Raw genomic sequence first — 23969 nt, 5'->3', positions numbered from 1 at the left:
TTCATTTTTAGAAATTTAGTTTCATAATAACTATGATCTTCCTAAGAGTAGCTATAAATACAGTAATTTTGGAAGATATAGCTTTTAGTTAGGTAAACCAATCATCGTCTCATTTTAAATCTGCCTTTTAGATAAGAATTTAGTTTAGACATAAAGGTTTTGAGCCTTGCAATTATATCTATATAGTAATTATTTTCCCAGACACATACTCAAACACAATTTAAACAATATGGCAATTTTATGTAATAATCCAGAGCTTTTTTTTTTCTTACTCTTGAAACATTACACTAAAAAAATCACAGACCTATGGTTAAATCAGCTTCATGCTTCATAAATAATGGGGTAATACTGATTATTTTCAATTTCAAAACATGATCATAACTTCAATGTAAGAGAGAGTGAGTTCTTTATATATTATAATCTCTGCAAGTATGGCATTCATTTTGGTCACTGAATTTTTCTTTTTTTGTTTGTTTTACAGCTTCCTAACCAGTGTCTCTTATTCTCTTCCAATTGTGCTTATGGTTGCCTGGGTTGTATTTATAGCTGCCTTTGTAAAAAAGCTTGTCTATGAGAAAGACCTCCGGCTTCATGAGGTATGTTGAAAATCACTTCTTGTTATGAATAAGTCCTGTTCATAGAACAATTACTATGATTTTCATCATGCCTTTATAAACTTCAGAAAGCCTAACTTATCCCTTGTGAATTAAACAGAAAGAAAAACCTTTTACAAATCACAAAAGCAGCTGATAAGGCAATATTTTATTTTCTCAAAAAGTGACATAAAAGTCACTTAATAAGTGCTTTTGAAAAACAACATCTGAATAAAATATGAGTACAATGATAATTCGTAGAGTAATTTTTTGCCCAAGAAATTACCTATAGGACTTACGATCTAACAGAGGAAGTTTAAATAACAACAATAGCAACTGTTCAGGCAGAGAGATTGTTGGCATGGTAACTAAAATAACCCAAATGTAGATATAGATAGAGCTATAAACATAGACATAGACATATGGCTTATTTCGGCTCTCACAAAGAAAATTCTCTTTCCAGTATACCTTGTCTCCTTCAATTACCTTCTCCATTTCCCACTGACTCCTGACTTATAGAAGCTAAGAATTTCGTGTTATGCTACTGATTGGGCATATCACAATGGAAGACAGAACCAGGAGTGTGATGCATGACCTCTTTCTGGGCACGTTCTTCATCATTAACCCCAAATCCAAAATATCTTACTTCCTTTTAGAATTTATGATAAAGCATTATGTGAGTTTTAGATTGAGTAGAAATTATTTTATCTACTTATCCCATAATGAGTCCCTTCTTATACTCACTCACGGAGTGGAAACAAAGGTGAAACATTTCAAAACTGGGGCACAATAATTATTGCAAGGCCTGGCTGAATTCTGAAATAATGAGGTTAGAGGAACTCGTTCATCCACTTGTCCTTTTCAGACTTACCTTGCCAATGCTTTTAGACAATTGATCATTTCTCCCTATAAGATACAAGTTGCTGCTACATATTTCTGTTAGCTCAGCATCAGGCTTTCAGGGTTGTCCCCGTATTTGAACTTATATTTTTTACCTCTTCTGTTTGAATTTTGGTTGATCCACACAGCTGCATTTTTATATTTCAGTTATAATTTGGTAAACTTCTCATCAACTAGTTTGAGTCCTGTTGTTTTCAGGACTGTATGCAATGGTTTTCTAATTCCAATTTAGAAACTTGAATCCATGCCTTCAACCGTAATTATGATTGCAAGCCCCTCCCTTCTAGTTATCTTTCAGGTTCCCAGTATTCAGAAGCAAATCATTACAGAGTAAAGAAAATCTTTGAGATAGAAACTGTGACAGAAACAGAGTCCATTTCTACTTCAAAATTAATACCTACCTTTAAAATATTACTTGTGATAGAAACAGTAAATAGAAGCATGTATGCATACAGTATATATACAAATGTATATGCATATAATAAAACTGTGTGTATATAATACACACACATTGTATTATTTCATGTTTGAAGATGATGCTTTCTGAATGCATCTATGTATGTCACTAAAAATTATCAAAGCATAACGAAAAGTCATTTCTCAACTGAAAATGCAAAAGACTTGTTTTTAGCTATGAACCAGTTTCTGTTTGGTAGCTCTTTGTCTCCATTTGGCCTGCGTCTATCTTTGAAATTTAGCCACCTTTGTCTTGGGGTCAAAGTCACATGGTGGAAGATCACTGAACTTGGAATCAGAATATCAGGTTTTGTATTCCAATTCTACCAGCCATATACACTCGGGCTCAGTCTCTTAAACCCTTTGAGTCTGATCATCTAGACTTCATTCAACATTTATTTCCAGAATGTAGCTCTCTCTCTGCCAGAACAGAGGAGCTCAATTATTCATATTTTATCAATTCTAAGACATTGATTTCCCCCCCTTTTTAAAGCCTTGGAAATTGGGATACATTTGATAGGGTGTCACGATTTATTTGGCAGTAATCTTTCTTTCTTGGTGGCATGTAAAATAATGGCACATCCTCAATGGTGTTCTAAATTCAAAGAAATACAGTGTGTTTGTGAAATGAATTGATGGAGGTGAGCGTGGAAGGAGTGGGATGTCCCTAGTGCCTCCTGCTCAGCCTCGCTCCACTGCCCACAGTTCTCATCTAAACTCCTCCTTTTTAAAGATGTAAGGTTCAGCTCAGAAAGTGAGAAGTGACTTGCTGAAGACCTTGGAGCTAGTTAATGTAGATCTGGCAGTAGAACTGAAGTATTTTGACTTCCAACCAATCCTCTTCCAGATCATAGCTACCTTCACCCTTAGAATCTTACTTTAGTAACACAGACTTCTAAGGACATTTGCAGATGATGATAGATAATCTCTTAAGTTACCAGAAACTCAAAGTCACTTTTTAATACTATCTTTTCATATTCTGATAAAGTCTAAAGCTGCCCAAGTCCTACTTCTTTCTCATTCAAATTAAACCAAAAAGGTAAGTAAAATCAATATTCTCCCCTTTTCGTTCTGTAATTATTCTCAGTCCTGGCAAGAAAACCAAGTTAATTGCTATCTCAATGAAGCCACTTATCCTTGACTTTGTTATGGTATGATTCCATGAATCCCTTTCCCTTGTTAAATAAATTAGCACAAATCTAATAAGTTTACTTATTAAAGTAAGCCCATAATATAAAAAAAGTACTTTAAAAATGCCTTTCGATTGGGTTTTGTTCTTCACTTTGCTTTTAAAAATTAAAATACTAAGCTATAGAAATCTGATTTTATCACATATACAGAAGAGTATATTTTTTCTCATTATTGTCATGGTTTATGAGTTCGATTCATCTGTTTGATCTAATGTAAGTCATGTATGGGACTTTCAGTGCTTATATTTTGTTGGAGACAGAATTTTGGAGTCATTCTCTCAGTTCAGACAGGTAGCCTAAAATATATGTGGGCCGCAGAGGTGTTACCAAGAATTAAACAAAGATTTTTTTAGTCTCCTAGTGCTTCACATTAAACAATTTTTTTGTGCTTTCCTGACATACATTAATCCACCCCACCAGTGGGAATTTGAAATGTTTCCACTAATGGTCACAACATCCTTTATATCATACTAAAAAAAACAGTAATATAAATGTCTATTGTCAATAGAATTATAGAAATTGAGGTAGAAAATGTTATTATTCCTTATGAGTTAGTACTTGACATTCTTGCAGAATTGAATGAAGACATTGCTATCAAGTAAATATATGAGTATTTCTGATTTCTTTTCTTGACAGTATTTACGTCAACCCCTGTGCATAAGCTTCTCATGAATGTGGCAACACATTTATCCAAACTCTTCTAGAATCTCTTTCTTATTCTCTGCTATAAACTGGGCAGACTTTGGCTACTAGGCAGAGGGGTTTTCTTTGAGCAACAGGTTATCAGATATTGATGAATTGCTCTGGCAGGTTTGGGAGGCTTGATAAAAGTGACTCTCTGATTACAAAGCTGGCACCTGACATCTGTCACTTTGAGGAGGAACTAATGGCATCCAAGAAAGCATATCCAGCCACTCTCGGTGGGCCCCCTTCCATCAGCAAATTTGGTCTTGTTTATTACAACAAAGTTGGCAGTGAATCTGGATAATTTATGGATGACTTATATGCTCTCACTGCTCTTTCTCTTTATGAATAGCAGCTGTTTTCCTCGTGGCATAAAATCCTGAAGTTTAACACTGAAGTTTCATGCTAGAATGTTAAATAGTGAATGCTTTTGGAAGCACCTAACTCACCCTGTTTCAGGAAAAAGCAAAATGATGAGTCTCTCTAACTTTTGCAAATTCCTGGGACTGGAATCTGATCTTGAGTGTCAAAAATTTCAAAATTACAGTGATTAAACACCTTTAGTCCTGGTATTCAAGCCTGCCAAATTATCTTTTAACAAGTCTATGAATGAAGAACATTCTCAATATATAAGTGATTTCTAGAAAGCTATCAATTGTCAGGGTAGAAAAACACGTTTATACACATGACATCAGCTTTATTTTGTGGCCTTGATATGGTCTAGATATTTTATAAACCACCTTGGGAAATATATTGACATTGTCTCCTACTTACATACGTTACCACTGGGAGGAAATATGTTTGTATAGGCTACATAAAACTGTGGTAAATATCAGCTTGGGAAGTAGTACTATAGGTTCCATAACTCCCCACTTAATTATATTCAAATAGGCATAAAAATCTGAAAATACAAATAGTAGGAAAGGGACATAAAAAGGACTAACATATCATATTGGAACAGGTGAATATCTCTGAAATAGTCGCCAAACATGACACAGTAATTTTTTCAAATGGGGTAGGGTACACGCAAAGAATTGCTGGAATAAGATATCTGAGGTCTTTTTCACACCAAAATGTAGTTTTGTTTTCAATGATAGCATGTGTAGCAATTGGGGAAACTTTCCATAGTGACCTTTGCTTCATGCTACTTTGACCCATATTTTCCATTCCCACGGAAGCATAGGTTGAGTCTTTACTACAAATGGTGACAGGGCCTTGGAGGAGAAAAACATTAGGGAGAGAAGAAGGTGAGAAAGAGGGCAAAGTTAAGAGGGAAAGTCACAGGGTCTTTCTCAGTGGTGATTAGCTTAAAGCCCACAGCTTAGGCTGTTGGCAGCTGGTTCCCTGGTAACAACTGGAGCAGCAGAGTTATCGAAATGTGATGTTACCAAAGCAGAAAGTAAAATTCACTATTTTGCTTGTAGAGCAAAAGATCCAATGCATTTGCTATATTTTTTTTTTTCCTGGAAAAGTTAGGTTTAAGGGGGTGGGGCATTGACTATCCTTGATTTTGAAAAAAGAAAAAATTGGGTTATAAAGCTGTTAGTGGAGATTTATTTATTTATTTATTTATTTATTTTGAGACAGAGTTTCACTCTTGTCTCTCAGGCTGGGCCTGCAGTGCAATGGCATGATCTCGGCTCACTGCAACCTCCACCTCCTGGGTTCAAGCTATTCTCCTGTCTCAGCCTCCTGAGTAGCTGAGATTATAGGCACCCACCACCATGCCCGGCTAATTTTTGTATTTTTAGTAGAGATGGGGTTTTGCCATGTTGGCCTGGCTGGTGTGGAACTCCTGACCTCAGGTGATCCGCTTGCCTCAGACTCCCAAACAGCTGGGATTACAGGTGTGAGTCACTGTGCCCGGCCAGTTAGTGGAGATTTCTTCTGTTCCTTTTTTTTTTTCTAAAAAAAAAAAAAGCGGGGGGGATACTAGGTTCATAGGCTTAACATTAATCATGAATTGTTTTTTTTTTTTTTTTTTTTTTTTTTGAGACAGAGTCTTGCTCTGTCGCCCAGGCTGGAGTGCAGTGGCGCGATCTCGGCTCACTGCAAGCTCCGCCTCCCAGGTTCACGCCATTCTCCTGCCTCAGCCTCCTGAGTAGCTGGAGCTACGGGGGGCCGCCACCACGCCTGGCTAATTTTTCTGTATTTTAAGTAGAAACGGGGTTTCACTGTGTTAGCCAGGATGGTCTCTGTCTCCTGACCTCGTGATCTGCCCGTCTCAGCCTCCCAAAGTGCTGGGATTACAGGCGTGAGCCACCGTGATCGGCCCTCATTAATCATGAATTGTTAAAATTAGAAACCAGGATATCCAGGTTCCCCCAAAGTACATGTCACAAAATTCAACCAAACCAAGGTCCAGGGGACTTTAAATCTTTTTATTTGTATTTGTATTATTTTATTATACTTTAAGTTCTGGGATACATGTGCACAGCGTGTAGGTTTGTCACATAGGTATACACGTGCCATGGTGGTTCGCTGCACTCATCAACCTGTCATCTACATTAAGTATTTCTCCTAATGCTATCCCTCCCCTTCCCTCCATCCCCCGACAGGCCCCGATGTGTGATGTTCCCAGGGGACTTTAAATCTTTCAGAATCCTTTTGAGTTAATGCACAAATAGATTGTGCTGGTTTATTTTTCTACCTTGTGGAATGCCTTGGCCTCTGGGGATATCACTGAGGTATCAAAGAATATCAATTGAGAGAGAGGTATAGAGGATCTCAGATACATGAGTTTCTTATGAATGTATAAATGGCTTTTTGGAAAACAAGGATGACAAATATTGACCTAGACTGCCAGTAAGTGTTAAGGATGGGAAGGCTATAGCTAAAGGCAGAAGGTCTCCCTTAAGTTCTGTGTTTTAAATTCTTAGGAATCAGGTATACTGTTTCTCTCAGGAACATCAATACTGATTGTGTTGTTCATTAGTGTTTAGTAAAAAAATAATTATGGATTTTTATGAGCTCAGTCTCTACACTGAACTAATAGTTAAGCCATGGTTTTTTACCAGTTTGAAATGCTCATGCCTGCACAAATGTCAAAATCATGTAAAATTCTACAGGGGATACCATAAATTTGATAATCTATTCTAAATTAGTTTAATCTAGAGATGTCAGCTGGATAACAATTATAAAGTTGAACTGTAATTAAACCCTCACCATCCAAATTGTTTATTATATTGTGCCATTCTGTGAACAAATAATCTAAGTTGTTCTGGTGTATATAGGCATATTTCACATAGCAAGCATGGATAAATTCTTGATTTATGTAAATTATTAAAATGCCTAGTTCCATATACAGAGAGACTATCATGACATTTTGACATAATACAGGGAATAATTTTTATTTGGAAGAATATCAGCATAACAAGCGCCTCACATTTTTTCTTCTTACAGTACATGAAGATGATGGGTGTGAACTCCTGCAGCCATTTCTTTGCCTGGCTTATAGAGAGTGTTGGATTTTTACTGGTTACCATCGTGATCCTCATCATTATACTCAAGTTTGGCAATATTCTTCCTAAAACAAATGGGTTCATTTTGTTCCTGTATTTTTCGGACTACAGCTTCTCGGTTATTGCCATGAGCTATCTTATCAGTGTCTTCTTCAACAACACCAACATTGCAGCTCTGATCGGAAGCCTCATCTACATCATTGCCTTCTTTCCATTTATTGTTCTGGTTACAGTGGAGAATGAGTTGAGCTATGTATTGAAAGTGTTCATGGTAAGTCAACTGTTGGAATGGCAGAGTGGGAAATTACCCATTTTTGTTTGTTTGTTTGTTTGTTTGTTTGTTTGTTTTTGGATTCTCAAACTGAAAGTTCACTTATCTTAATTTGAAATTCAGTGAAAGCAAAGTAAGCTTAATGTCCTAATGATAGCTTTTCTTACATCACTGTATACCATACAAGACAATGAAGAGCTTACAAAACCATGATATGTGATACTGTTAAGAAATAGTTCCTAAAGAAAGAACAGTTAAAGTGTCATACATCATGTTTTAGAGGTCTTCAAGAATTCTGACTTCTCTCTGGACCAATTCCTGAAACATCTTGGAGCCTCTAGTATTGGAATTATTCTCATATGTGAACAATTTTCATGGTTCTCATGACATATAATATAGCTTAAAGGTATAAAGACAAATGCACCGACAGCATATAATCAACCTTAAATTCTCTCCTGCCTTGTCAATTCAGAAGCACTAAATTAAGAATTTTAATTAAAGCATTAAGATTACCGACTGAAATTTAGAAAGCAGAAGCAAATTTCATCATATTAAAACTTTGCTATTTATGGAAATAAAAAGTAATGAATAACTTTAGCATTGACAACTTTGGGTTTAAACAATATTTAAATTTCTAATTTGTTGCAATTATCAGTATTCAATCAACTGATATTTTAGTATATTTTTATTCATAGTACTTCTATTACCTGAAATAAATGTATGGAGTGAAAATGCCTTCTGGCCCTTAAAGTTTTTGGTAAATTTTAGTCTTAATACTGAATTACTCCATAATTACCTATTTTATTACTTGCTGAGCAACATTTAATGAGTTCAAATGTATATTTTGATTTTTTAAGGAATGGTTTTCAAGTTGTAATTTTCCTGTTTTTGTTTTCTGCTGTTCTCTCTGCTCTTGCTTCACAGTTGTAGCATGGTTGGTAAGGGACTGCTGTATTTTTAAATATGCTTAGAGAATGAGCATCAATTTTATCTATACATATGTCCAAAGTTTTAAGTATTTTAGGATACCTCTGGGTGAAATACATGAAATCTACAAGAACTATCATTGCCGTTTCCTTTCTTCACAGAGCCTGCTGTCCCCAACAGCATTCAGCTATGCAAGCCAATACATTGCACGATACGAAGAACAGGGCATTGGTAGGTCCCCTTTCTTTAAAACTGGATTTTATCTTTCACAACTGTGCTGTGTGTCACAGAAGAATAAACACTTGTGTTCACTTTTTAGGTCTTCAGTGGGAAAATATGTACACCTCCCCGGTTCAGGATGACACCACCTCATTTGGCTGGCTGTGCTGTCTAATCCTAGCTGACTCTTTCATTTATTTCCTTATTGCTTGGTATGTCAGGAATGTCTTCCCAGGTATGAATGTGCTTCCTACAGATACATGCTTTTTATGGTTGACTTCAATATAAATCAACTAATAATATGTTCTAATATTTTATTTGCAAAAAAATTTTAAATTAAAAAATAAAAATATTATATATATATATGTATGTATGTATGTATGTATGTATGTATGTATGTATGTATGTATGTATTGAGATGGAGTCTCCCTCTGTTGCCCAGGCTGGAGTGCAGTGGCGTGATCTTGGCTCACTGCAACCTCCACCTCCCAGGTTCAAGCGATTCTCCTGCCTCAGCCTCCCAAGTAGCTGGGATTATAGGCACATGCCACCACGCCCGGCTAATTTTTGTATTTTTAATAGAGCCGAGGTTTCACCATGTTAGCCAGGCTGCTCTCGAGCTTCTGATCTCAAGTCATCTGCCTGCCTTGGCCTCCCAAAGTGCTGGGATTACAGGCATGAGCCACCATGCCCGGCCTTTAACTTTTTTTTAATTAAAAAAAAATCTTATTTGCCACATATAATCTCCAAAAAGAAGTACTCAAATCCCAAAGCTAACAAAAAATTTTCAGGATGAGATAATATACTGCTAAATTTCCTCTCGGATATTCCTTTAAAAGATGGAGTGAATTAAGAAGCTTAGAATAGTGTCAAATCAATCCAGTCTCTCTAAATAGGAGTGTGAGAGATAATAAGGGAAAAACCAAATCTCCTAATTCTAAGGAGAATTTACCAGATTCTAAAGGAAGAAGACAAGTTGGGTTCCCCCTTCTAGGTCTCAAGCAGTCATCCTTTCTAACATGCTTAGTTTTCCATTTAGCCCTACTTATATGTATGCATTTTTTGGTGTTATAAATGAATAAAAGAATATGATTTCATTTATGTAAGATCTTTGTGAAAGACAGATAGAGACAGAACACAGATCAATGATTGCCTGGGATGTGAGGTGGGAGCAGGGATTATCTGCAAATGGGCATGAGACAAATTTTTTGAGTTACAGAAATGTTCTAATACTGAATTGCACAACTTTATACATTAGCTAAAACTTATCTACCTGTACACTTACAATAATAAGACTAGTAGGCCAACAGCATGCATTGTTATGAGAGAAATGATATGAAATTATATGACTAACAGTTTTAATTATGTTTTTCTAAATGGCAAAATTATCCTTTTGGTCATGGATAAATATGTCTACACATGTCTGTTTGGACCCTTGTGGGGATTAAATTGTGGCTTTTTCTGGGCTGGAAACCCAGAATCTGGATCTGAACTAGTCTTATCACTGTAAAATCACAACTTATAGACATTTATTTCATAGATAAATAGTGGCTTTTTCCATTACAATAAGTGTACAGTTAGATAAGTTTTAGTAAATGTAAATAAAGCTGCTTAAAAACTAACAAGGAAAAAAAGCATCGTTTTTTGCTTTACTATGGAAACTGAGACCACCTTTTAGTTTTATATAGTGTCAAAAAATAAAACTACTTCCTAAACCATACATAGGATCTACTGTTTTGTTTCTGCTGCTTAATGTTAACAGTCAACTAAAACTCACTGTTCCTGATATATTTTTATTCCAGGGACATACGGTATGGCAGCTCCCTGGTATTTTCCAATTCTTCCTTCCTATTGGAAGGAGCGATTTGGGTGTGCAGAGGTGAAGCCTGAGAAGAGCAATGGCCTCATGTTTACTAACATCATGATGCAGAACACCAACCCATCTGCCAGTAAGACAAGTCGGTCAACAGCGTGCCTTGTTAGAGAAATGATATGAAATTACATGACTAGTAGTTTCAATTATTTTTTTCTAAATGGCAAAATTATCATCCTTTTAGTCATGGATGAAAATGTCTACACATGCGTCTCTGGACTCTTATGGGGATTAAATTGTGGCTTTTTCTGGGCTCATTAGCTCAGTTGGTTAGCATATGGTGCTAATTAGGCCAAGATTGCAGATCCCTTTGTGGTCCAGTTAGACTCACACAGAGGAAAATTTTGTTCCTTGGCCACAATCTACACCCCTAACTCCAGCCATCTGTCACCAGTCATAAGGGGTAACCAAGTAACAAGTTTGAGTAATTTAGCATAACCCATCACAAATACTGGAAAAATAGTTCAAAGCTTGTGTCTTCCTGATACTAGGTGAGTCGTGTCATCTTTATAAAGTGAGTACGGGCCACATAAGTGGTCCTTTTGTGATGCCTGAAGGAGGTGTAGATAGTTATTAATGAATGGGGTTCTATAAACCGCGATCTCAACTAGTCTTATCACTCTAAAATCACAACTTTGGAGGCATTTATTCTATAATTTGGTATCATCCTGCCCAACCAGAGGACCAAGCCTTAGACATATCTTTTCACTATTTGATATCTGTTGAATAAAGGAGAATTTATAATTATAATACCATATTCTGGGACTGCTTTTTCCAACAAAGAAGGGTGAAATGAACCTTGGTTCTCCACTCTTATTCATTCTGCAACCAAGTGAGGAGGCTGAAGACTATAATAAATCATTTGTTTCTGGATTTTTTATTTTACTTAGAGGGTTATATTTTTATAGTCTTAAATTTTTAATAAAGATAAAGTCTAACTCTAGCTGCATTACCTTACTTGTGAGTTTACAACTCTTCCCTTGATTTCTCTCCAGGTCCTGAATACATGTTTTCCTCTAACATCGAGCCTGAACCTAAAGATCTCACAGTCGGGGTTGCCCTGCATGGCGTCACAAAGATCTATGGCTCAAAAGTTGCTGTTGATAACCTCAATCTGAACTTTTATGAAGGGCATATTACTTCATTGCTGGGGCCCAATGGAGCTGGGAAAACTACTACCATGTATGTTAACTTTTTGACACTTATTGCCATGGAAGCATATTACAAAAAATACAGGTGTAAAAAAAATAAACTAACCTATGTTTATAAAACATAAAGTTGTTACATTTCCCAGATGGAGGAAGATGGTTCAACTTGTATGCTATAGAATGGAGTCAAAATCAAAGGTCGTAATACTTTAAAAAATTTTTAATTCAGTGCCAATTTTCTAAAATAGGGAGTTTCTAATAATAAAAATAAATATTCTTGGCACCTCTTAGATAATAGGAAATTCTACAACATTGAGTTGGGGCTCATTAGTAACTGATCTCTTAAAGGGAGTATCTGTTTTCTGGCTCATCCCTGGTCTCTACCAAGCTGCATTGCTTCATACATCCACCCTGTTTCATTTATTTGCATTTCTAACCTGGCGTATATATAAGTATGAAATTTTGCATCCTGATATAAACACACTTAGCCTCAGCTGCTCCTTCACGGGAAACCTTTGCCTTGACTCATAAAGAAACAAAGGAACCACCAGCTATCAGACAGAAATCAAAAAGGCCAGGAGCAGAACATAAGCTGTTCTTTCTCACTCCTCACCTATGTAGCATTTTCCTGTGTCAGAATGGAGAAGAGATTCAACTGTTTTTAAAGTGACATTCTTTTGAGTTATTTTTATGTGATTTGCCTCCAATGCTCCACATTCACTTAGTTGCTGAGTCAGCTCTAAGATGCTGTTGGTGCTCGAGCCCTTGTTTGAGAAAAAGGATCAGTTGCTGTATATCTTACTTAGTATCATCACGAATCAGCTCAGTGACTGCAAAAACACTGGAATTAATTTTTTTTTGTAAATAAAAGGGGACAAACGAGGTCATGAAATGAGTGAGCATACAGCCTCTGCTATTTGCATGGCCTGTTTAAAGTCAGAGTTGGCTTTCCAGGGAGAATACAATGCCAAAAAGGCCAGATTTTTTTTTAACTTTTATTTTAGGTTCAGGGGCACAAGTGCAGGTTTGTTACACAGGTAAATTTATCATGAGGGTTTGTTTTACAGATTATTTCATCACTCAGGTAAATTTATCATGAGGGTTTGTTTTACAGATTATTTCATCACTCAAGTATTAAGCCTAGTACCCATTACTTATTTTTCCTGATCCTCTCCTTCCTCCCACCCTCCACCCTCCGAAAGCCCCACTGTGTGGTGTTACCTTCTATGTGTCCGTGTATTCTCATCATTTAGTTCCCACTTATAAGTGAGAACATATTTGTATTTGGTTTTCTGTTCCATAATGGCCTCCAGCTCCGTTCATGTTTCTAATAGGCAATAAGAGGCTAATGAAGAAAAGGAACAGAGAAGGCTCTTGAAGAGGCTATAATTTTAGCTGAGAATGCCCCCATTTTATTGTTCTAAATAGAAACCTTTAATATAAAGTATGTTATTTGTATTTCAGTGTTCATATGAGAAAACTGCATATTCCTTTGTTCATAATTTAATCCAGAAGTCTGCACTGCAAGGCACTGATTAGGTTACTGAGACAAAGTGCTTAGAAAACAGGACCTTCCCTTGACCTCATGGAGCTTACATTATAGTGGAGGAGATGGGTATTAAATAATTGCCCAGTTTACTAACTATCTGAAAGATGATGAGGAATTATCCAGGTGAGGATATTCTAATCACAGTATAGAGAAAAGGACTAGAGATGACCAAAGAGCATGCGGGAAGTCGAGTTAGGAGCTTAGAGTGATGGGTTAGGCAGGTGGTGATGGTGATGGTCCTATGAGGATAGCTGTGAAAACGGTGAGATGGGCATGTAGTTAGGAGATTAAGATAGGAGGAGAGTGCAAAAATGACTTACGGATTCCAGTCTCGTGCAACCAGTATATGAATTTATCACATTGGGAAAGAGGCAAAATCAATGAGGGTGTGGCTTTTAGGGTAAAGATCATGAGCTCGGTTTTAAACATACTGAGTTGAAGGTCCCTGTAAGAAATCTCACAGAAAAGTGGTATTGTCTGATAGATATATAGAGCAATCCTGGAGCTGAATTATGAGGTCTGGGCTACAGATGTAAATTTGAGACATGCCAACCTGTAGATGCTAAGGGATGCCAGGGAAGTGCATGGGTTTGCTCAAGGAGGGAGAACGTACTTGGAATTTAAAAGCCCAATCATGGCTGGGCGCAGTGGCTCATGCCTGTAATCCCAGCACTTTGGGAGGCCGAGGCGGGCGGATCACGAGGTCAGGAGATCGAGACCATCCTGGCTAATACAGTGAAACCCCGTCTCTACTAAAAATACAAAAATTAGCCGGGTGTGGTGGCACATGCCTGTAGTCCCAGCTACTCGGGAGGCTGAGGCAGGAGAATGGTGTGAACCCAGGAGGCAGAGGTTGCAGTGAGCTGAGATCGCGCCACTGCACTCCAGCCTGGGCGACAGAGTGAGACTCCGTCTTAAAAAAAAAAAAAAAAAAAAAAAGCCTGATCGTTTTTGTCATCATCATTTAGCATTTATGTAATACTCTGAATTATTAAAAACTTAAAAGTAATATTTCTTATTCCCATTAAATACCATTTTATTTCATAGTTTGCCCTTGACTGAGAAGATACACTGTATTTTTTCCTTCTAACAACTGAGATATAGTTATTCCTAATATCTAGCTTCAATGCTTGGCTTATACCTAATTTATCATTTTTTCATTTCCAGTTCCATGTTAACTGGGCTGTTTGGGGCCTCAGCAGGCACCATTTTTGTATATGGAAAAGATATCAAAACAGACCCACACACGGTACGGAAGAACATGGGAGTCTGTATGCAGCACGACGTTTTGTTCAGTTACCTCACTACTAAGGAGCACCTTCTCCTATATGGTTCCATCAAAGTTCCTCACTGGACTAAAAAGCAGCTCCACGAGGAAGTAAAAAGGCAAGTTAAGACAGGAATGAGAACCTAAGTTGCTAACTCCTCTCAAAGACCCATAGCTTGGTTGGTAAAGTTCTGGTAATGATACCAATAGGAAATATTTTCTCATGAAATAATTACTTTTTAGTTTTTCTACTTCTTTAATATTGCAAACATTTAAGGTCATTATCCTTACCGGCTAGTTATTACACTGAAATTGTTTAACTCTCTTCATCTGTGGCTCCCATATTGCCCCGAATCTTTTGCTTCTGATCTCCATGGCTACTACACTGGTCCAAGCCTCCTAAGTGGATTCTTGGATTTCACTCATCTCTTGTGAAATCTGTTCTTCAAAGAGCAGCCAGGGTGATCTTTTTCAACTGCAAATCAGACTATGTCACTCCTGGATTTAAATCGTCCAGTGGCTTCCTTCCATGCTCAGTATAATACTCAATAACATCCTTATCAAGACTTAGGAGGTCCTAAGTGATTTGCCTCCATTCTCACTTCTGATTTCATGTCCTTCCACTCACCTCCACATTCACTCTGCTCAAGGCACACTGGCCTAGCTACACACGTGACTGTCCTAGGCCTGCTCCAGCCTCAGGGCTTTTTACTTTCTCTTCTCTCTACTTACAGCACCTACCCCCACTAGATGGCCATTTGACTTAATCTTGGTCAAATGACCGCTTTCCTGGTCTGTGCCAAAATGTCACCTTTTCTGAGATGACTACCATATATAAAATTGATGCCTAAAATAGCATGTCCCAGCCACTCCTTATCTTATATTCACTGCTTTATTTTTTTAATTGCACTTGTCACCATCAAAACTTACTTGAGAATATATTTATTGACTGGATTTCCCTATATCCCTCCCAATACACACACTTACTAGAACATAATCTCCTTATGAATAGAAATTTTATGTGTTCACTGCTTTTCCCAAGTACATAAAACACAGCCTGGCACAAAATAGGTAGGAACTCTCTAGATATTTGTCAAAGGAATGAATGATATACTCCTTTGTGTTTTTTTCTGAGTATTAATTTTGTACTTTGTAAAGTACATTAATTTTGTACTTTGTAAAAAATTAATTTTTTGAGTATTAATTTTGTATCCAGGTGATAAATAATAGAAAACTATATTATGAATCCTCAAGAGTTTATTGTACCTTACTGAGCACATAATAGTTACTTAGTGAATACATATCAATTAGGGTTATTGTATGTTTCCAGTACTCAAATAGTATATCTGTAAAAAATAACCATCATACATTGTTTTTGAAGGACTTTAAAAGATACTGGACTATATAGCCATCGTCATAAGAGAGTTGGAACACTGTCAGGAGGCATGAAGAGGAAGTTATCTATATCCATAGCTCTCATTGGTGGATCAAGGGTAGTAATTTTGGATGAACCATCTACTGGAGTTGACCCATGTTCTCGCCGAAGTATATGGGATGTTATATCCAAGAACAAAACTGGTATGAGTAGTTTCTTAGAACTTCTCCACCCAACAGTCATACTTCTGCCCTCTGGCATATACAAAAGCAAACTGAGGCTGGGTGCAGTGGCTCACGCCTATAATCCCAGCACTTTGGGAGGCCAAGACAGGAGGATTGCTTGAGCCCAGGAGTTTGAGACCAGCCTGGGTAACATAGTGAGATGCTGTCTATAATTAATAATAATAATAATAATAATAATAATAAAAACAGCTGGCTGTGGTGGCTGGCATGTGTAGTCCTAGCTAGTCAGGAGGCTGAGGCTGGAGAATCACTTGAACCCAAGAGGTCAAGGGTACAGTGGTGCAGTAAGCTATGATCAAGTCACTGCACTCCAGCCTGGATGACAGAGTGAGATACTGTCTCAAAAAAAAAAAAAAACCAACTTGACGACTTTTCTGTTTGATATCTTTTTTAAAATTTTTAAATTTATTTGTATAGATACATCATGCTTGTACATATTTATCGGGTATGATATCTTTTAAAAGTCTAAGATTGGCTCTTTCTTTTCTGAAGATTTTGAAGATTTTTCTCCCAGACAACTTTCTGGGTCAATTGGTTAATATCTATGTACTGCCCGCTGTGAGTTGAGCACTTAACTGGCCTTTTTGAGAGCATGCAAATCCAACAGAAGTTTCAAAGTTTAATGCTTAGAGGAGCTAAGAATCTAATTAGAGATACCAAACATACACAAATGAAAATAAACTGAAAACAGACTAAGTAAGTGCTGACAGGATGTGAAGCAACGGAGTAATCAGAGTGGAGTGGAATAATCAGAGAGGAATATTCAAAAAGTCTTAAATTATTGCTTTTTCATAATGAAGAAAGGGGAAAAGAGAGAGAAAAACAATGCAAAATGAACCCATGGGAGCAAAATTCTAATAGACTGTGAAGAGTTGCCAATGCCCACATGACAAATGGTGAACATTTAGTCACTCAGCATAATAAAGGATTATTTGCTGTTAATTTATATGAAAAAAATGCGTCCAAATATTTAAGAACACCCTTCTGAGTTTTTCTTCTTTTTTTTCTTTCTTTTTTTTTTCTTTGAGATGGACTCTCATCTGTCGCCCAGGCTGGAGTGCAGTGGCATAAATCTTGGCTCACTACAACCTCCACCTCCCGGGTTCAAGAGATTCTCCTGCCTCAGCCTCCCAAGTAGCTGGGATTATAGGCATCCGCCACCACACCTAGCTAATTGTAGATGGGGTTTCACCATGTTGGCCAGGCTGGTTTCGAACTCCTGACCTCAGGTGATCTGCCCGCCTCAGCCTCCTAAAGTGCTGGGATTACAGGCGTGAACCAGTGAGCCTGGCCCTGAATTTTTCTTGCATCATTTTGGAAGCTCTTTGAGGTCAGTCAGTTTTTCAGTTAGCTCATAAAATGTGACTCTTCTCAGATGTCACAGGATTTACTCTGGCCAACTCTGTGTGTCTTGGGAACTGTACTTTCACGTTTCATTCCCTGTTGTTCTTGTCTGTATTTTCAAGCCAGAACAATCATTCTGTCGACGCACCACTTGGACGAGGCTGAAGTGCTGAGTGACCGCATCGCCTTCCTGGAGCAGGGTGGGCTTAGGTGCTGTGGGTCCCCATTTTACCTCAAGGAAGCCTTTGGCGATGGGTATCACCTCACGCTCACCAAGAAGAAGGTAGGAATGGGAGAAAATATATCTCATTATGGCGCCATAAATTAAGTTTTATATGAAATAGGAGCAGAGTCTCTCCAACTTTATTCATTGCTAAAGTTCATTAGTATACTAGCTTACTGCTTCTCAAATTTGAGTGAGCATCGAAATCCTGGAGGTCTTGACTAAAACCCAGAGTTCTGGCCCCACCCCAAGAGTGTCTGATCCTGTAGGTCTGGGATGGGAGTGCAGAATGTATTATATTTTTATCAAGTTCCCAGGTGACGCTGATGTTGCTGGTCTGGGGACTGCACATTCAGAACCAATGTGCTAGGTAAAAAATGATTGACATCTTAAGGTTACTGATGGAGAATCAGCCTTTTAGTTCTCCTAATATTTCAACCTAGAAAGCCAAAAATTCAATTTTCTGCTTTATCAAAAGCAAATAAAACGAATATGAAGTCATGGGTTCACTTTCTGATTAGTACTCCTCAAGTGGCAGTGCAGGGACTGTAATTTACACAGGTCAACGGTGCCTTTACATCTTTTGGAGAACAAAAATGCTGGCTAAAGATCCCTGCACCACCTAACAGAACATATGATTTAAAAATACTGTGCAAGATGTATATGCTATTAGGAAGTTTTCAACTACCTCCATTTATTTTATATCTAATCCTCCTGTGACTTACAAAATATAAGAAAATGTTATGCTATTAATAGTTATACTCTTAATTATTATACTCATTCAGACATTTATGTATTAGGTGCATTATGCCTTATGATATCCAAGCACTGTCCCAGGCAGTGGTGACACAGCAGTGAACTGATAATATGAAAATCTCTGGCCTCTTAGAGTTTATATTCTGATGGAGCGTGAGGAATTCAGATGATACGATCAATAAGTAAATTATTTCATATATTGGCAATTAGTACATCACTTCTATTAGTAAATTTTTTTATATTTATTAATGGATAATATTTTAGTAAATATTTATTTCTATGCTATGGATAGAAATAAAGCAGGGAATGCTGAGTGGGGCAATATTTAAGTGGGGTAATAAGAAAAGAGGTTCTTTGATAAAGTGACAGTTGAGCTGAGAGTTGGAGGTGGTGAGAGAATGGGACACATCGCTATCTGGAGGCATAGGACCACCAGTTGCAAGGACCCTGAGGAGGGGATGTGCCTGAACCCAAAGCCCTCTAGCAACAGAAAAGAGACTGTTGTTGCTAGAGTAGAGCAAATGAGAGGGAGGGGGTTAGAGAAGGGACAGCGTGACGTGGGAGAATGGGGCCAGTAGAATAGGGACCCAAGTGGCAAAGGGGTCTCTAGAGCAGTGATGTTATGATCTGACTCAGGTGTGGAGTGGCCTAAAAGAGCTCATCACCTCACCCTCTGATTAGGGCCTGGGGCACTATAGTGTAAAGAGAGGGGAGTGTTTTAATTCCTACTTTTCTCTCTTAGAGTCCAAATTTAAATGCAAATGCAGTATGTGACACCATGGCCGTGACAGCAATGATCCAATCACATCTCCCCGAAGCCTACCTCAAGGAGGATATTGGGGGAGAGCTTGTTTATGTACTTCCTCCATTCAGCACCAAAGTCTCAGGGGCCTACCTTTCACTCCTACGGGCACTCGACAATGGCATGGGTGACCTCAACATTGGGTGCTACGGCATTTCAGATACCACCGTGGAGGAGGTATACCTCAATATTTCTTTTTTTTCTTCAAGCTGATATAACTTGCTGTTCCCTTTGAAGGAATATGTGCCATTTTTCTAAAAAAATTTTTTAAATAGTTCACAAAATTAGAAAAGCTTAACATTTTTTCAGTACTATTCTTATGTAAGACTGAGAATAAAATGTTGCCCCAGCTAGACAGCACGTATCTTTTACATACAGAAATATTCACTTGAAGTCAGACGGGAAAAATTTGTCTCAGTAAATGTGATAAAAGTTCAAAATCAAAGGTAAGCTTAGAAATGAGAAAAGACATGCACTTTTCATGTTAATGAAGTGATCTGGCTTCTCTTTCTAGGTCTTTCTGAACTTGACCAAAGAGTCACAAAAAAATAGTGCCATGAGTCTTGAGCACTTAACACAAAAGAAAATTGGGAATTCCAATGCCAATGGCATCTCAACTCCTGACGATTTATCTGTGAGCAGCAGCAATTTCACAGACAGAGATGGTATGAATCTAATGTGGATATTTTGTTTAATTCCAATAGATGACATAAATGAGAAAAATCACAGACAGACTTTGATTTTTAAAAATTCAACTCTAAAGTTTCATTCTAAATTCAAAAAACACTAAGGAAATTTAAGCCTCCTTTTTTAAGATATAAAATATTCATTAAACCAAATCGAATTGTCTATTTCAAAAGTACTTTGAAGAATGTGAAAGAACTCTCTTGATAGCATGGTGATGAGTATTCCACCTCCCCACCAGAAATTGTTTTCAAGAAGTAACTTCTACAATTTCAGTTCATGTTCAGCAAGGTAAAATTCTTCTTGTAATCGGGGCTAACAATGGACAAGATTACCATGTAAGGTAGTTCACTCCTTGTTATTAGACATATTGAAGTAGAGACAATAGTCATAAAAAAAGTAAAAAAAAAAAAAAAAAAAAAAGGAAGAAAAGGAGTTGCCGCTCTTTATGGTACCCTCAATGGAAAACATGTCTAACCTACGTGACTCTGAGTCTTTCAGGTGCTGAGAAACTGCTTTTGGGGAGAGTTTCTGAGTTAATTAATTTGGACTTGATGGCTAAGAGTCTGTAATAGTAGATTTCCTCCCCTAATCCTTAACATAGGATATGCTTAAAAAATCATGTTGCTTGACACGACTTTGTGGGATTGGGCTCTTTTGAAAATAACTTTTATTGTCTCTTCTCTTTCTGACAGTTAATTTATACCTCTGGAAACACCATTTACTTAAGGAAGCATAGAGTAAAATGATATATAAATCATGGAGTAGTCATTTCAACAGTTTTTGCTTACAGAAAAAAATCTCTAGGAACAGAACTTTTAATTAAACATTTGCCTGGCTCTCAAAGTCAGGAAAGATAATCTCTGATGTTTGTATAATTCTGGAACTGGAGGCTAATTTGTCCTCTGTCATAGTTCTCATTTCTTTTCTTTTGGGGAATATAATTGTGGCCTCCATGGCATTGAGGACTTTTATTAGAAAGTGGTCATCTGCTGCAGGAAGCAAAGGCTAAGTATGTGCCTCTGCATGTGTCTTATAATTTGAAACTATTCTTCAGTCCAAATGTTCCCTTCATTGACATTATCTTTTAGAAAGCACATTTATTTCATTTGATACACCTGTAAGTCATCCACATGTAATTTCTCAAGAAACAGAAAAGCATACTAATTAACTGAAAATATTCAGCTCCTTCTACAATTCCCTTTTGCAGAGATATGAGTTTGCATTTAAACTTGTTCACTCTAATTGGAATTCATTTTAAATTAAGCAGCTTTGTATTTTTTCTTATCAGCTAAATGAAGATCATGATTTTTGCGCTGCATAATTTCTGATGGAAAACTTAAAATATACGCAGAGTTGATGAATACCATCATCTTATCACCTATGAAGGTGTGCGTGGTGGCAGGCTTTCGGAGAGAATGCCATAGTTGAACCTGTTTTTAGAGGGAGTGCTGAAATTATTAGCCATAGAGCTCTATTGAGGAAGCAATGGTTTATGGCCTCTATAGCTGCTCTGCCATGGAATTTTTCTCAGCACTAGAAAAGCATTTCAAAGTAGGGGGATGGTAGATATTTTTTCTAATGAGTTCTTTTTTTTAAATAACTCTAGTGGCAAAAATGGAGTTTTGAAAGGCCATATAATCATTCCAAATTTCTAAAGAGAATGTAATAAATATGTGGTTGAACCAGAATTGTACTCTGGAAGAGAGGATTTACCTTTTCCTACTCTTAGTGTGAATTAATTGGACCTCATGTTAGAATCAGAGCCAATTAGACTTACAGTCACTAAGTTACTCACAATAGGAACAAATTGTTAGATTAGGTTGGTGTTTGAGTTTGTATTTGTCTCACATGTATTTAGTCTCTTCATAGAAACTATCTCTTGAGTATTAGTAATATATACTGGGTCTGCATTGAGACTTTAGGGTTTGAGGTCAATATTCATTTATGAAATTCTAGATATCTAACTTTGACATGTAAAATTACTATGCCTGTGACTAATAGTATTTTGTGTATAGTGAATTAGAATTTTCAAATCACTTTACACACAGTTCTATGTGAGATGGATATTATAGTTCTCAGTTTTCCCAATGGAAGGTCCAAGGCTAAGGCTGAGAAATAACATTGCTGAACCTCAAATCCAAATCTTTAAAAGCTTTTCCCACCACAGTGTATTATACCATTTATATATAGTTTCTGAAGTTATTTTATTGCTTATCAAGATTTCCCAGAACCATATCCAATCTCTTTTTCTTAATCAGACAAAATCCTGACAAGAGGAGAGAGGCTGGATGGCTTTGGACTGTTGCTGAAGAAGATCATGGCTATACTCATCAAGAGGTTCCACCACACCCGCAGGAACTGGAAAGGTCTCATTGCTCAGGTTATCCTCCCCATCGTCTTTGTTACCACTGCCATGGGCCTTGGCACACTGAGAAATTCCAGCAACAGTTATCCAGAGATTCAGATCTCCCCCTCTCTTTATGGTACCTCCGAACAGACAGCCTTCTATGCGTAAGTTTCCTTCTGTTAACTAAAAGAATGTTTCCAAAATGCTTCCAGGAGTGTGGTTGTACCTGAATGAATGCCATGAGATCTGGAGAATAAAGTGCTTAGAAGCCATGGTACCTGATTCTGCTAAAGGAATGAACAGTTTGATTGATTGCAATATGTTACTTCTATTGCCAACAAATAGTTTTTTCAGAGTTTTTGCATTCATCTAAAACTAAAGTTATAGTAGATATTTATTTATAATGACTAGACTTTAATTAAGAAATCCAGGCTAGGTATGGCTTCCCAATCTGTTGTAATATACAGCACATAACTTTTTATTGGTCTCACAAATATTAAATAGCAATGTCAGAATCCTGTGTAATATAATGTTACATATACAATAGGTGATCACTGATGCATGTGACAATTAGGTGAATAAGAAGGCAGCCAAATAGAGACATGTGCATTTTCCTGTGATACCTTTCTTTCTTTTCCTGAGACTGTGTCTTTTTTCAGATTTCTTAGATTAAGAAAACAGTCCTAGGCTGAGTGCAGTGGCTCACGCCTGTAATCATAGCACCTTGGGAAGCCAAGGTGGGCTGATTACTTGAGCTCCAGAGTTTGAGACCAGCCTGCCAACGTGGCAAAACCCCGTCTCTACTACAAATACAAAAATTAGCCAGGCCTGGTGGCACTCACCTGCAATATCAGCAATTCGGGTGTCTGAGGTATAAGCATTGCTTGAACCCGGGAGGCTGAGGTTGCATTGAGCCGTGTGATTGCACCACTGCACTCCAGCCTGGGCAACACAGCAAGACTCTGTCTCAAAAAAGAAAAAGAAAACCCTTCTATATACAGCACATTTCATTTCTTCAAGCATGATTTTAATATGGGAGACTAGTAGAAAAATCATGAATTTGTTTCTGTCCTTTCATATTGCAGTAATTATCACCCGAGCACGGAAGCACTTGTCTCAGCAATGTGGGACTTCCCTGGAATTGACAACATGTGTCTGAACACCAGTGATCTGTAAGTGGTTCTTGCTCTTCTATTTTTTGTTGTTTTCAGCATTCCAGTTTGAGTGTGTGCATGTGTATGTGGGTGTGTGTGTCTGTTATTTGCCTGGAAGAAAGCTGTACCCTGATAGAAATCCCTGTTTAACAGATTTTGTCTATCTCCTTTAGTTCATTTCTTAGTTATCCTATGCTATACCAATAAATATTAGATGTCTTATGATTTGTACAACTCTCTTGTATACATATTTTCATTTAATTATCACAATCTTGTGGATTATTCATCCCATTTTACAGATAAAGAACTGAGGCCCACAGAGACTAAGATACTTATCTAGCTGAGACTCCAGTTCTCATTTGCACTATATAGTGTTGCTTATTTGAACGTCTAAGATAGTATTAATACATAACTCATGTAAACATGACCTTGGTGTATTATTATGCTAAAGTATCCCTTCCTCTCTGCAAAGAGTATAAAGGAGAGAAGAAACCCCAT

At 37.3% G+C, this 23969-nt stretch overlaps 1 protein-coding gene across 1 annotated transcript in view; it reads left to right on the top strand.

Moving 5' to 3' along the window:
- The window catches only part of ABCA12 (ATP binding cassette subfamily A member 12), a 114424-nt gene that overhangs the window by 47960 nt on the left and 42495 nt on the right, over positions 1 to 23969 (top strand). Inside the window, exons 17-29 of the mRNA XM_003812517.6 lie at positions 482 to 596; positions 7226 to 7555; positions 8644 to 8713; positions 8802 to 8936; positions 10504 to 10650; positions 11570 to 11756; positions 14439 to 14657; positions 15920 to 16116; positions 17625 to 17785; positions 19224 to 19460; positions 19798 to 19948; positions 22229 to 22481; positions 23403 to 23489. Of these exons, the coding sequence (XP_003812565.5) occupies positions 482 to 596; positions 7226 to 7555; positions 8644 to 8713; positions 8802 to 8936; positions 10504 to 10650; positions 11570 to 11756; positions 14439 to 14657; positions 15920 to 16116; positions 17625 to 17785; positions 19224 to 19460; positions 19798 to 19948; positions 22229 to 22481; positions 23403 to 23489 (2289 nt within the window). The remainder of the gene's footprint in view (positions 1 to 481; positions 597 to 7225; positions 7556 to 8643; positions 8714 to 8801; positions 8937 to 10503; positions 10651 to 11569; positions 11757 to 14438; positions 14658 to 15919; positions 16117 to 17624; positions 17786 to 19223; positions 19461 to 19797; positions 19949 to 22228; positions 22482 to 23402; positions 23490 to 23969) is intronic.

This window comes from Pan paniscus, chromosome 13 (assembly GCF_029289425.2).
Source record: "Pan paniscus chromosome 13, NHGRI_mPanPan1-v2.0_pri, whole genome shotgun sequence".
NCBI classification, from domain to species: domain Eukaryota; kingdom Metazoa; phylum Chordata; class Mammalia; order Primates; family Hominidae; genus Pan; species Pan paniscus.
This window is presented reverse-complemented; position numbering and strand designations above follow the sequence as displayed.